At 50.8% G+C, this 12,455-nt stretch overlaps 1 protein-coding gene across 2 annotated transcripts in view; it reads right to left on the bottom strand.

Annotated features, from left to right (window-relative positions):
• The window catches only part of RASSF5 (Ras association domain family member 5), an 81,193-nt gene that overhangs the window by 46,483 nt on the left and 22,255 nt on the right, over positions 1–12,455 (bottom strand). For both annotated transcript variants that reach the window (XM_059717213.1, XM_059717214.1), the window contains exon 2: positions 5,941–6,062. In XM_059717213.1, the coding sequence (XP_059573196.1) occupies positions 5,941–6,062 (122 nt within the window). The remainder of the gene's footprint in view (positions 1–5,940; positions 6,063–12,455) is intronic.

The raw sequence follows: 12,455 nt of genomic DNA, 5'->3' as shown, positions 1-12,455 counted from the left end.
TTAACCTTTCATCATAAATCACTCTCTCCCCCCGCTTCACTCTTCCCATTGCTCTTCTCCTCTACCCCCTCAATCCACACACTTTCCTGGCATGAGGACAGCCACCTCCTCCCAAGCTCACCAGCCTGCTTTTCCTGGAAAACAATACACTGAGAGGGGACAACGAGTGCTGGATGCAGAAGAGGCATCTTGCTCTTTGCTGTTTTGCAAGCCTTGCTTAGGAACAGGTAAGAAGTACGATCTCCACCACGTGACTGCTACGGGAAGGAAATGCCAAAAAGGTGCCAGTCGTAGAAGGGAAAAACCTGCTGGAAACATTCAGCCATGTCCCTAGCAGCAGGTTAGCAAAAGTAAAAGAGCCAGTGGATGAAACCACGCCATTTTTTTTTGTGAATGGATTTGCCATTGATCATACAGCCTTCTCTGCCCGATGATAAATCATCATGTCCATGCTGATAACTTGCCTGCCAAGTTGCATCCCACTGGGGTTTAAAACAGCTCATCTAAAACCTCCGAAAAGTCAGGATTTCATCAGTCAAGTCCGCCTGTCTGTCCATCCCCGTGACTGTATCACCGAGGCTCTCGGGGCCGCCCCGCAGGACACCTCTGAAATCACACGCGTGCTCCCCAGTGCTGGCGTTTGCAAAATGAATTTGCTGTCGTGGGATGAGATTTGCCCACTGGAGCTGGGCTGCAGCAGACTACAGCATCTCTGTTTTACGGGGGCGCCAGGCACCACGGAGGACACTGGGACGAGGCTGGGCTCAGAGGCTGCAAAGCAAGGCACCTGCAACATGGATCCAGTGGCCACAAACCAGTTCATAAATACCCAGCCTGTCCACTGCACTTGAATTCAGGAAACCTGAGCTTTGTGCGGGGCTCTGACACCGCTTACCCTTGGGTGAGTCACTTCATAGATGTTCAGGCCAGCATGTCCGTCTAGTCTGGTATTTGCCATGTGCTCCATACCTTGTGATTGTGGCTTCCCCTCTCTCTGCCTCAGTTTCCCCATGTATAACATGCAAATGACAACACTGACTCTCCTGCACAGCACACGCTGCCTTGTACTCTGCCTACAGGTGAGAAGCGTGGGCTAGTCCTACAGGGCATCTATTTGGTTCTGCCATGCTGCCCTGGGAGAGAAAGGGGGACGCTCCTCTGTAGACATCGTACCCTGAATCAGTCCCAAGCAATGCAGCTAACTTAGGCAACAGCTTTTGAGAGAAGTCCACTGAATACTTGCAACTGCAGCTGAAGTCAGTCACAGCATGGGATCATTCTCCTTTGATACTGGGAGTGCTGGTGAAATCAGCTCCGAATTTCTCTTGCCACCTGCTGCGCTCCCAAACGCTGCCCAGGCCCCACCGTGCTTCTGCTCCTCCTCCATGGCTGCCTCCGGCCCTCGCCTGGCACTGCAGGCACCTACAGCTGCCCGATCACTTACTACCCAGCTCCCCCCAGCGACACCGGGAGGTAAAACATTTGTCATTCTGCAAAATGAAGGCCGAGTGACAGCCCTGTCGGGGGCCCGTGGCTGCGCTGGGGAGCGAGCCTCAGAGCTATTCTGCCGCTCTGAAAAGAGACCGGCAGAAAACCCAGAAAGAACAGGCGCGATCTCCTTGTCACCTTCTTTTCCTTTAACTTTTAAGCCTGCTCCCACACCTCTGAGGCAGCATTTTATACTCCAAGACATTTAAGCCACGGACCTGGAGCGCTCAGCACGCCCTATACTGCACTAGCAGCCTGTAAATGGATTATTCTGCCAAAACCAGCCTTGACACCAGAGTGGGGGCATCTTCAAGTGACTTGTATGGTCATCTGAATAATGCCGCTCATCTGTCCCATCTACAAGACTACAAGCTCTGTAGGGCAGCAACTCCGTCTAGGCATCTGTATGGTACCGATTGCCATGGGGCTCCGATTTCAGCTGGTGTCTCTGGAGGCTAGTGTCACGCACGCAAGGACCAGGAACAAGAGCAAGCCAGGGCTAAATGGGCAGACTTGGCTTTTAAAACTGTAGGTGCACAACAGCCCAGTTGGCCTACAGCTCACCCCAACTTTCCTGTTGACCTCAGAGAGGAAAGGGGTGAGCCTGCACATATCCCACAAGCTCTCTCAATTCTCAGACCTATGTTCTGCCCAAAAGCTGCCGTGATGTCCCACCAAACTGAGCTCTTCCTCCTGGGCAGAACCATACTCCATTTTCAATTAAAGATATCCCCACTCCTTAATCAGGCATCGAAATAGCCTTGCACTTGTAACCAAGATCCACCCGAAGCTGGAGGGGCCCCTGTGCGCCCACCCTTACTTCTTGCTGGCCCCGTCTCCACCCGGCCAGCCCTCGATGGATTCCCATCACAGGCAGTGCCTCCGGCTCTCTTAGGAAATGCTCCTGCGAGGTGTATCAGATGACCTCCGTACCAAGGCTGGCGTGATGAGGTCTGCACTATAAGAAGCAGCTTAAAAGAGAAAATGGCCATGAGAGAGGCCTGCTCCTGAGAGGAAAGAGCAGGGCACAGGTCCAGAAGCTGGGACGCAGCAGTTGTCGATGACAGGCTATCTTCATCATCTTCTTCTGCTGCTGCTGGAATATGCAGTTTGATCAGTCTGAGCTAAACAGGAGCTGCTGATTTTAAATGGTCTGCGGGAGCCTGGTTTTACATAATTAAGGTGAAGCCTGGCTGCTTATATCCCTGCTGATCTGGCTTCTGTAATGCACTTGGACATGATGTTTGCCTACCCCATAGCGATTTACTCCTTTGTTTTCTCTGACCATTGGGTCGGACCGTTTTTGGTCACGGTGCTAACGCAACTCTGTCAGCCCTGGAGCGATCATCCCATGGCAAGTGAGTTTTGAGGGAGTCGATGCCACGCTCTAAAAGCATGTGGAGTTCAGACAGCTACGCTGGCACTTGTACCCAATGACCCACCTACCTACCACTCATAACCCCACACTATAAAGAGAAAGGGGTGGTGAGGATGCTCTACATGGTTGCAGTCCATTTGCCCCGGTTTCCTGCTAAGAGATCTTCAAGTAAACCCAGCCTAATGTAGTGAAGTAAGTCCACAGTAAAGGAAGCAACCAGGTCCTTGCTCTCCAGTCCCTTATGGTCTGTTTGTGCAGCACCTTGCACAACAGGCCCCAACTGCAGGGCTTCACTAAGTTGAAACCAAGTCCTGCTGTCACTCAAAGGGGTGCAGTGCCTTGCAGCAGCAACCAGGCCCTTTAAAAATCCTTCTGCTGCTGAAATCACAGGGATCAATTCAACACTGAGGCTTCCTCAACCAGAAAGCATCACCTTCCTACAAATCTGAGTTGCCAGCAAGGCTAGTGACACTTCTGTCTTGCCTTCCAAACCGCAAGGCTCAGCCATGCACAAGCTTGCCCCGGGGCTTCACTGTCTAATTAGTAGTTTGTTATTTAGCAGAAAAGTCCCTGATGAGCAGCTTTAACCACCCTCTCTACCGCACATACGGCACAAGCACCAGCACGCGAGTCTTACCCAACTGCACCGTGAGCGTGAGGGTCTGAGGCTTGGGGTATGCCTACTACACTGCAGGTTGAGGTGCAGCACAAATACCTGAGCGAGGTCCTGGAAACCCCCTGGCCTTAGCAGCCTGGAGCTCCACGTGGCCCAGTTCACTCTGCAGAGAAGTGCTGAGCTCCCAGGCGGGCTTCTTCCAGTCCCGGAGCTGGCTCGGTTACAGCCTGGGTACCTCACCGCGCCACATTGTCCGCGGGGTAGCGGTACTCCCAGGGAAGAGCAGCAGATCCACAACCATTGAGATCACAGCTAGGACTGAACTGCTGCAGCTTCACACACAAACAGAGCTGCAGCAGAATCTCATTTCCTTCTCCCAGCTTTAAGACAAACAATTGAGCCCATCTGCCCTCTAACGGATAGAGCCAGTGGAGCTGCGCGCATCAGACAGTTCATTAAATTTACTTGGGCGACAGGCAGCAACTCACCCAGCAGGGCCGACTCCAGCATGAACCGGCTCAGTCAAGGTCAATAGCTCGGCCCTGCGTGTCTCCTGTTAGTATTTGGTTTGGAAATGCACGTGCTGGGGGAGCAAAGATCCCTGCCCGGTGCTAGACACACGGCAGCTTATCACCAGACCTTGTCCGTGGCGACATAGGCAAACACACTGCCTCTCATCCCAGAGGTCTGCCCAGCTGCTGTCCTGCTCGGTGATGACCCTTCTCCTGCTTGAGCCAAGCAGCAGAAAGGACCGGCCACAGCCAGGGACTTTAACCAGGACACCAGACTGAACAGGAATGCGAGGCTGGCACCTACCTGAAAAAGCCAACAAAGGTTTGTAATCAGGTGTCTGCTCAGAAGGTGTGTGGCCACATACCCTTACTTCAGGCCTCCCTTTGTTCATACACTCAATATTAAGCATTAAAAGTGAACTGACACATGGATTACAAACCTGTTCCTCCCCAGACTCGGTAGCTCACACCCCGCCTGGGGTCCCTCTCCAATGCAGCTCTGGGACTTGTGCATTCGCGGTCACGTTCCCTTCCACCACTCTGCCCTAGCCCCATTGCACTTGCACGCTGGCGGCCAGATGGCGTGCAAAACTCAGCGCGATCTAGGCTCCTCTTTGAACATCGCACTGTCCAGATGCCATCCTAGTATCCAGGCAAAGACTTTTCTGTGGCAGCTTTGCTGCTGTCACTTGACATTAACGTCCTGCACAAAGCCAGCCAAAGGCTGATTTCCACTGCAGGATAAATCTGACTGCTGGAAGGGTCGTAACATTGTTGGGCACCGCTGATTTGGCAGAGGGTGACTCCAGAAGCAAAGACGAAAAAGCTTGCAATGGTCAACCCTAGCTGTTCCTGTGGTGCTCGACTGACTCAGCAAGGTGCCGAGGGAGAGTTCATTTTCAACATCAAAGCATTCCCCTTGAAGGTCTGAGCTGTGCTACTGCAGCACCTTACTAAACTAGATGCATCACTGCCCCTTTTCATCCTGAGCGATCATGGGCCTGCCCATTAGCAAGCTCACAGCACTTTCTACAAGAGAAAAAGGCTGAGATTTTGAGAGCAGTCCTGAGGACTGGCCCTCACCCTCCATTAATAGCAATGGAAGATGCCGATCTAGATCATTTTGGACATCCTCAGTGAAAAGTATCACATGTGGGGGGTCCTAAAATAATCCATCTTGGGTAAACTGCATTCAGCCAGATGTGAGCTGTACATGCAACCTGCCTTCACTTCCCATCCCGAAGCACCGCTATGTGCTGTTAACATGTTCTCTCCGGGAAGCAGGCAGAGCAATACAGGTTACATGCATGCCTTTCTCCAGCACCTGCGCTAATACACGGCAAAGAGGACTGTCATCCCCATGGTGATGCCTTGAGTCTTTGGAGAGGTGCTACACCTCAGGCCCTATTCATTAAGCAGCTTTAATGAAATTTTTAATGCATTTTTAATGCAAATTTAATAATGCATTTTTATATGTGCCAGATCCTTTTATTACCACTAAGACACACGTGTAGCTGTAGCACACCCAGACTGAACCATCCCGTTGTCACATGCCGCCCAGGTAGCAGCCCTGCACTGCTCCACAGCTTTGTCATCAGCTTTCTGTTCCCAGGTGCAATCTGATGGACCGATGATTTGATCCCTCTGGCAAATCCAGTAAAACCTGAACCGAGATGCTAAAAACTCATGCCCTCCCTCATGGAAGCAAAAGATGAGGCGTCTGAAATGTAAAGGGGCAGTAATTTATTGGTAGGTCCTTTAAGCCTCTGAGCCTTAATGAAATCTAAATCACCACTGAAGGAGAAGGGAAGGCCACGCTGTCATTTCTCATCACGGCGCTGCCTCTGTTTGCCAGGAAAGCACAGTTCTCTGTCGTTCTCTATAAGGCTCCATACGCCCTCTTCTCCCGTGGGCCGCCCAACACCCACCCTGTTGCAAATCCCTACCTGGCTGTAGTCTTGCGTCAGGGTATTTTCTGGGGAGGCCTTGTTAGGAGGTTGCTCTCCGGGCTGGTTGCAGTCCAGCTGGATGAGGCTCCTGCACTCCTGATGGCAGGTGTATTTGCAGTCTAGACAGGAAACAGCAGAACACAAGTTAGGGATGAATTTAAAATGACAATGGCTGGCTCTCGTGGAGGGGTGGGGGGGAGAAATTCAAGGAATCAGGTTTCTGCTGGAGGTTAAATGCAAAGAAGTCACAGAAGCCAGTATTTAGAGTTACAGAAGGGCAATGGTAAAGGAAGTACACATACCCACTTGCATACCTATCCAGGTATACCACCCCCACGCAGAGATCAGACCCTAACGTGCATCAGATACCCAACCGGTTGTTGCAGCAGAGCTGCAGTTGTTGCTGTGGCGGTCCAGAACACGTCCAAGGTAAAGATATTTTCGTGGTATCTTTTCCTGGATCACCTGTCCAGTTGGAGACCTGCTGGGCAGCCCAGACTGGAAGAAGGGCACTTGATGCCTAAAAGCTCAACCAACAGCTCTCCTAACTATACAGCTGGTCCAATATTGGCTGTTTACATTCACATTTCCCGGGGCAAAGGATGCAAATGTACATGCAAGCCGGACGCAGAACCGTGTCCACGTAGTGTCAATGAAGTCAAGTTGCTGGACCTCACCAGAGAGAAGCTATTGAAAAACTAGGAGTCAGGACCCCCAAGCTGTACGCTTTGTGCTAGTGTCAATGCTACCGCCGTCTGTAGCAAATCATGCTATAGGCAAAACAGTGGTACTATATCCTTGGTCTCTTATAGGTACCTTAAAGCTACTGCTAGCACTCCCAAAGTGCCCGAGATCCTGGGGCAAAAGATATCAGTGAAACAGTCACAGGGCTTAAAGTTATACTTTACAATGAACACAAGTCTGGGAGCATTGTCTAGGCACAGGAGTTGCTCAGAGAAGTCTTAAGGATAACTGGTTTCCAGAAGCAGCACTGGAAACGTGCGCAGTATTTGGTGGGCAGCAAGCTTTTTTGTGCACAGATTTGTGATGCCTTAGCAGATACCCTAAACATTTATCTGCCATCACAATCCGCGTACGCCGAGCCATGAGGAGCACACCCTTTCTTCCCAGGCATGCTAGCAGGAAAGCAAGTGAACTAGAGAGAACACACCCTGATGGTGCATTTCCAGGAGGGATCTGGGATGGGGAGATCCCATTAACATACCCACAACCTACAGAAAAGAGTAATTAAACAGGAAAACAAGAAACTGGCTGAGTCAGATACGTATAGGACACTGAGCACACTTCTTTGGGAGTAGCCAGTCATTTCACCCATAATCAGGGATGGTAAGCTATCAGGAAGCAATTTTATAATTGCACTGCTGTGACCTCTGGAAAATAGCCAAAGCTCTGCTCTGGGTTTTCTTGCTATTTCCTTTTGTTTTTTCCTACACGGAGCATTTTGAGAGACAAGAAATATGCATATTTTCTTTTCTATGCAGACAAGACTTGAAGTTCTCAGACCAACGCTCTTCACAGCGAAGGTGCTGCAGGCTCCGGTTCCTAGACACACGTAACCAGTGCCAAGCACAGGCCAACAGCTCATTCAATGCAGGATATTGTTCTGACTGCTTGAAACCAAAAGGCACGTCTGCTCCGCGGATTCCACGTCAAAATGAAGGCCACGGCACTGCAAGCAGATGCGAAGGTCAACTCCCATGGAGCGGCTGCTTGCTGAGCTCTGAAGGACAGACAGAGTCACTGCAAAACATTATTGTGAAGCTCCACGATGGAAGGGCTGGGGTTAATCAGTGCAGAACATAAACCAGCTCCAGTTAACGCACCAAGTCCGTTTGCTGGGAGGGCTGGCACCGGAAAAGCATTTCTGGCTTCCAGCGCATTACCAAGAAGAAACTGAGGCACAGGGAAGATTTAAAAAGACAGCCACTGGATTTGGATGCCCAGCTGGAGACACCCAGGGTTGGCTGGGCAGAGCAAATGGACCTGCAGGTGCCCTGAAGCCTGGGGGGATTTGTAAGAACTCAATACCTCCCCCCCAAACTTAGGTCCAAGATGCCTCCAGCTGCGGATCCAGAAGCCAGGGGTTTCTTTTGAAGTCTTGGCTGGGACTTGCCCAGGACCACGGACTAAATCAGTGGCATAAGAGGGAGCACAACCCATGAGTCCAGATTCCCCAGTCCTTTGGGGCTTTTGGTAATGCGCTGAAAGCCAGAAGCGGCATTGGGAACACAATCCAGGACTTCCTGCTACCAGTCCTGTATTTTCAAACTAGACCGATATCAGCATTGCAGCCCTCCTCCCAAGCACAGCACAGCAAAGGTTCAGATGTACTTTAATTTGCTGATAAGTTGGTTTCTCAAGTTGGTGGGGAAGAGAGAGAACGATGGATGGCAAGACCTGTGGCAGCAGCAGCCCTCCGGCCCCGCTTTCCCTGAACGGCAGAGAGAGAGAGAACCTCACCCAGTCACAAAATCCTCTACGAAAGCAGAAAATCAGTGGCTCGCAGCCCACGCAGCCCATGGGAAACCTGTATTTATTATTCTAATGCTCTAGCACAGGTGGGGTTTCCTGCTTCACTCTTCATTAATGCTTTCCTCCCGATCTGTCCCGAAGCCCTGGCAGCGGGACTTGGAGTGGACGGTACGCGCAGTTCCACCGGACACAGGACCCTGCAGTCCGCAGCATCTCGTGGTGCCGTATAGCAGAGGTGCTCGATGAACTCTGTACACCCCTTGCAGCTACAGCCTGCAAGAGGCGAGTGTGTGAGAGCAAAAACATCTGGGTTTTGGCTTAATTGCAAAGCTCTGATCAACTCCCTTTGAACCTCGATAGCACCTGCACTCGGACTTGGAGGCAGCCCCATCAGCTGCACGCGGTGGTGCTCCAAAGGCTTGCCGGGCGGCCACTGCTCAGGGGCCTGTTTTTGGCCTTATTTTACCAGCTCTATTAGAAAAGTTGCTGGGCGCTCAGGACTCCTCAGCAGTCCTGCCACCGGCTCCCAGGGCAATACAGGGCAAATGTCTGCCCTGTGGCTTCACCGCCCACAAAGCCTGGACAATACTGTCCAGGGGACAGAGCACTAGCCTGGAACTGGGGAGACGCTGTTCCCAGCTCCACCCCTGATTTCCTGCAGGACCGTGGCCAAGTTGCTAAGGCTTTTGTTTTTATGGACACAAAGGTATTGCTTCCTGCTGAGATAACACGTGGCTATCGTAGGTGGAGGCAAGGCACTTGCCGGGTTTACCACCAAGCAGCTAAGCGAGGTGAACACTGCGAATCCCCCGCTGGGTGGTTTGTCCTACCTGCTTTACCTGGCCGGATAACTGAAGTTTCTCGTCTTCACTACGCTTCCTGACGGGCAGCAGCGAACCCTTCTAATGAAACAATAGCAACGAAGCCCCAGCTGTCAGTGCAGACACTCAAGTCTCTCCGTGCCTCAGTTTCCCATGCGTAAACAGGGATAACAGCTTTCTTGCATCACGCAGGAGAGGCGAGGCGAAATATATAGAAGACTGAGGCAGTCGGACACTACAATAACAGCACCATGTACCTACCTCGAGACAGACTGATACCAGTCCACTTTTGTAAGCCATTTTGAGAGCCATCCCCAGCTGGGAAACGCTTCGCATTATAACAATTTAGGAACTGGGTTGTTAAGTATCAGCATGTCCGGTGCCAGGCTGCAGCAGCTGCAGCGTGCATCTAAACCATAAATCGGCCTTCTGCATAAATCTATTATCAGATTCAGCCTGGGAACACCCTTGGATAGGATACTGGAAGTGTCAAATGGTCTCAGATACACAATGAAAGTGATGCCCTGACACCGTAACAACGTATTTACGCAGAAGTTTTCTTGGACCTGCTTTACTGTAAGAGATTAACGTGCCTGTTTCAACGGAGGTTCCCCAGAACGGGGCAGAAAATGGCTGTTTAAAACTTGCCCTTTTTTGCTGCACACAAATATTGCTACTGACAGCTACAATGCAGGACAGCTGGTCTTCCACATACTGGACTCGTCATTTCGTTTGGTAGAAACCATTTGTTGACCTCAATTTATTAAATTATTTCCCCATCTTCTTTCCAAACTCTCACTTGACTGGGGTTTGCTATGAGCAGCTGAGACCGTTCGGCAACTGTTCCTGATCCAAGTAATCCTTTTAATTTTTAACTATTGCAAAACAGCCCGGTTTACCTTTTACGCTACATAAAATTCCAGAGAGGTCACCGAACCAACCAAGCAAACACATATCACCCCACACCAGAGAAAAAACATTCATTCCCAGCGAGCGACTGACAACTGGGTATTTTCTGCAAAGCACAAAATTTGTATTGCTTTTAGTGCTTGCTATTGCAGTAAATCTGCATAAATGTAGCAAACTAAAATATCACAGTAGAAGATTCAAAAGAGACCATAATTATCTAAGAGCTCTTTCTGGCTCTGCTTAGAGATGCATATTAGCTCTTGCAAATGCTGGATAATATGCAGCTGCAAAAGCACAAAAACAAAAACCCGGTTTTGTTCTCGAGAGCGTGGTCTCTTCCCTATCTAAGGCATCCAGGACTGCGCACATGGCTTTTTTAATAGGAACAAACCCTTTCCCATGATTGCTGGGGATCACGTATCCTCCAGACCTGGAGTTCAAGTCCGCACAATACGGTACATGGGCACGAGGGTCCTCTGTATGGGATCTCAACTGAACAGGTGCTTCAGCAAGGCAACGTCCCCTTAATGTTATGCTGCAAAGCCCATACTGCCTTGTGCAAGCCCACGATCCTTTGATGCAAGGCCAGGATAGTAAAGGCCAAGAAGTCTGCCCTCGGATCAATACCTGCCGCAACAGGAGCTTTTCTTGTTCCACAAGACCCTGAATTACTTGTGGCCCCGACTGTACATCCAGCTGCAAAATCCAGGTTTCAGGCACCCCCGATATATGTTCGGCTCCAGGTAGTTCACACCCACCCTGAATGAGACTTTGCCTATAAACATAGCTTCTTCCATCCAAGGGCCTTGAGGTGCTCTCTATTAATTTTAATCCTTACAACAGCTGAAGGAGACATGTTGCACCTTGCAAAGGTGAAGAAACTGAGGCACGGGGAAGATTAAAAAAGGCAGCCACTGGACTTGCAGGTGCCCTGAAGCCTGGGGCATTTGTAAGATCTCAATACCTCCCTCCCAAAACTTAGGTCCAAGATGCCTCCAGCTGGGGATCCAGAAGCCAGGGGTTTCTTTCGAAGTCTTGGCTGGGAATCGCCCAGGACCATGGACTAAGTCAGTGGCATAAGAAGGAGCACAACCCACGAGTCCAGATTCCCCAGTCCTTTGATCATGCCGCCAAACTGGGGTTTCTCCTTGCTCGGTTCAACCCACTCGCTTGGGCCGATAGACCAAGCAGTCTTGGACATAGCCACTGGTTTAACAGCACACAACGGCAGCTATTGTAAAGGCTTGATCATATCCATGTTAAGTATAAGACTCCCTAATTAAAGGGCTTTCATCCCCACTTGAGCAAATTAATATTCACAGGCGCATGCTGTGTACCCTTTAATCTGCAATACTTTTATTTAAAACGCATGGCACGGTGCAGTGACGTTTCAGACAACACAGCAGCGCTTCCTCCAAGCTGGCACCGAGAGGTTTTGAAAGATGGGGGGGGTGCGGTTCTCTCTTCCAAATAAAGAGGATTTCCCCTAAGTCCAACAGGCAGAGAATGAGAAGGGGAACTGTGCTGGAACAGGGCAGCAAAGAGCCCATCTGCTGGGAGGCAAATACGACAGCTTGACAAATGTTACGCTGCAGCCTTGGGATCTAAACTTGTGTACCCCCTTTCATCTGAACAGCAAGGTGTGCTGCAAACACGAGCCAGGCCTCCCCGCGAGGGTGGGAGCATCCCTGGATGCATCTGCAGGCAGCTAAGCACGGAGAGGGATTAAGTGACGTGCTCAAGGTTGCATACAAAGTCAAGGACAGAGCCAGGAACAAGACTCTGCTTGCTACTCGAGCCACTAGACATGCCTCCCCACTCAGAGCCAGACCATGCAAGACCAGGTCCCCCCCCTGCTCTGCCAACCGGGCCATGAGGGGGACAAAGAATGAACTTGCGGCTATGGCCAGGTGCTACTGCAGAGCCGCCCCCCACTCAACAGCTGTTCTCTGTTCCCAACGCCACCCATTAACACCAGTGCACCAGCAGCACTGGAGGCTCCTGTGACTGGAATCCCAATATCACACAAATCAGTGGACACACCAAACACTCACGACAAGGTCACTTTGACCCTCAACAGCCCTTGCACATGCTTCCTGTGCAGCGCTCCACGAAGGGTTTGTCGCGAGACCACCTCTCAGCTCTGCATTCGCTGGAAGGGTTTTCAAATTGCACATAAATACCCAAATCCCTCCAGAACGAGGCCAGACTCGCCTTTCCCAGAGCTCCAGGATGCTTGCCAAGGAAGACAGCTCTGACAGCTAAAAAGCTTTCAGAGGGGAAAAGCAG

The sequence above is a fragment of the Alligator mississippiensis genome, chromosome 14 (genome assembly GCF_030867095.1).
Source record: "Alligator mississippiensis isolate rAllMis1 chromosome 14, rAllMis1, whole genome shotgun sequence".
In the NCBI taxonomy this organism is placed as follows: Eukaryota; Metazoa; Chordata; order Crocodylia; family Alligatoridae; genus Alligator; species Alligator mississippiensis.
The sequence above is the reverse complement of the archived record's forward strand: the minus strand, read 5'-3'. Positions and strand labels throughout refer to the sequence as shown.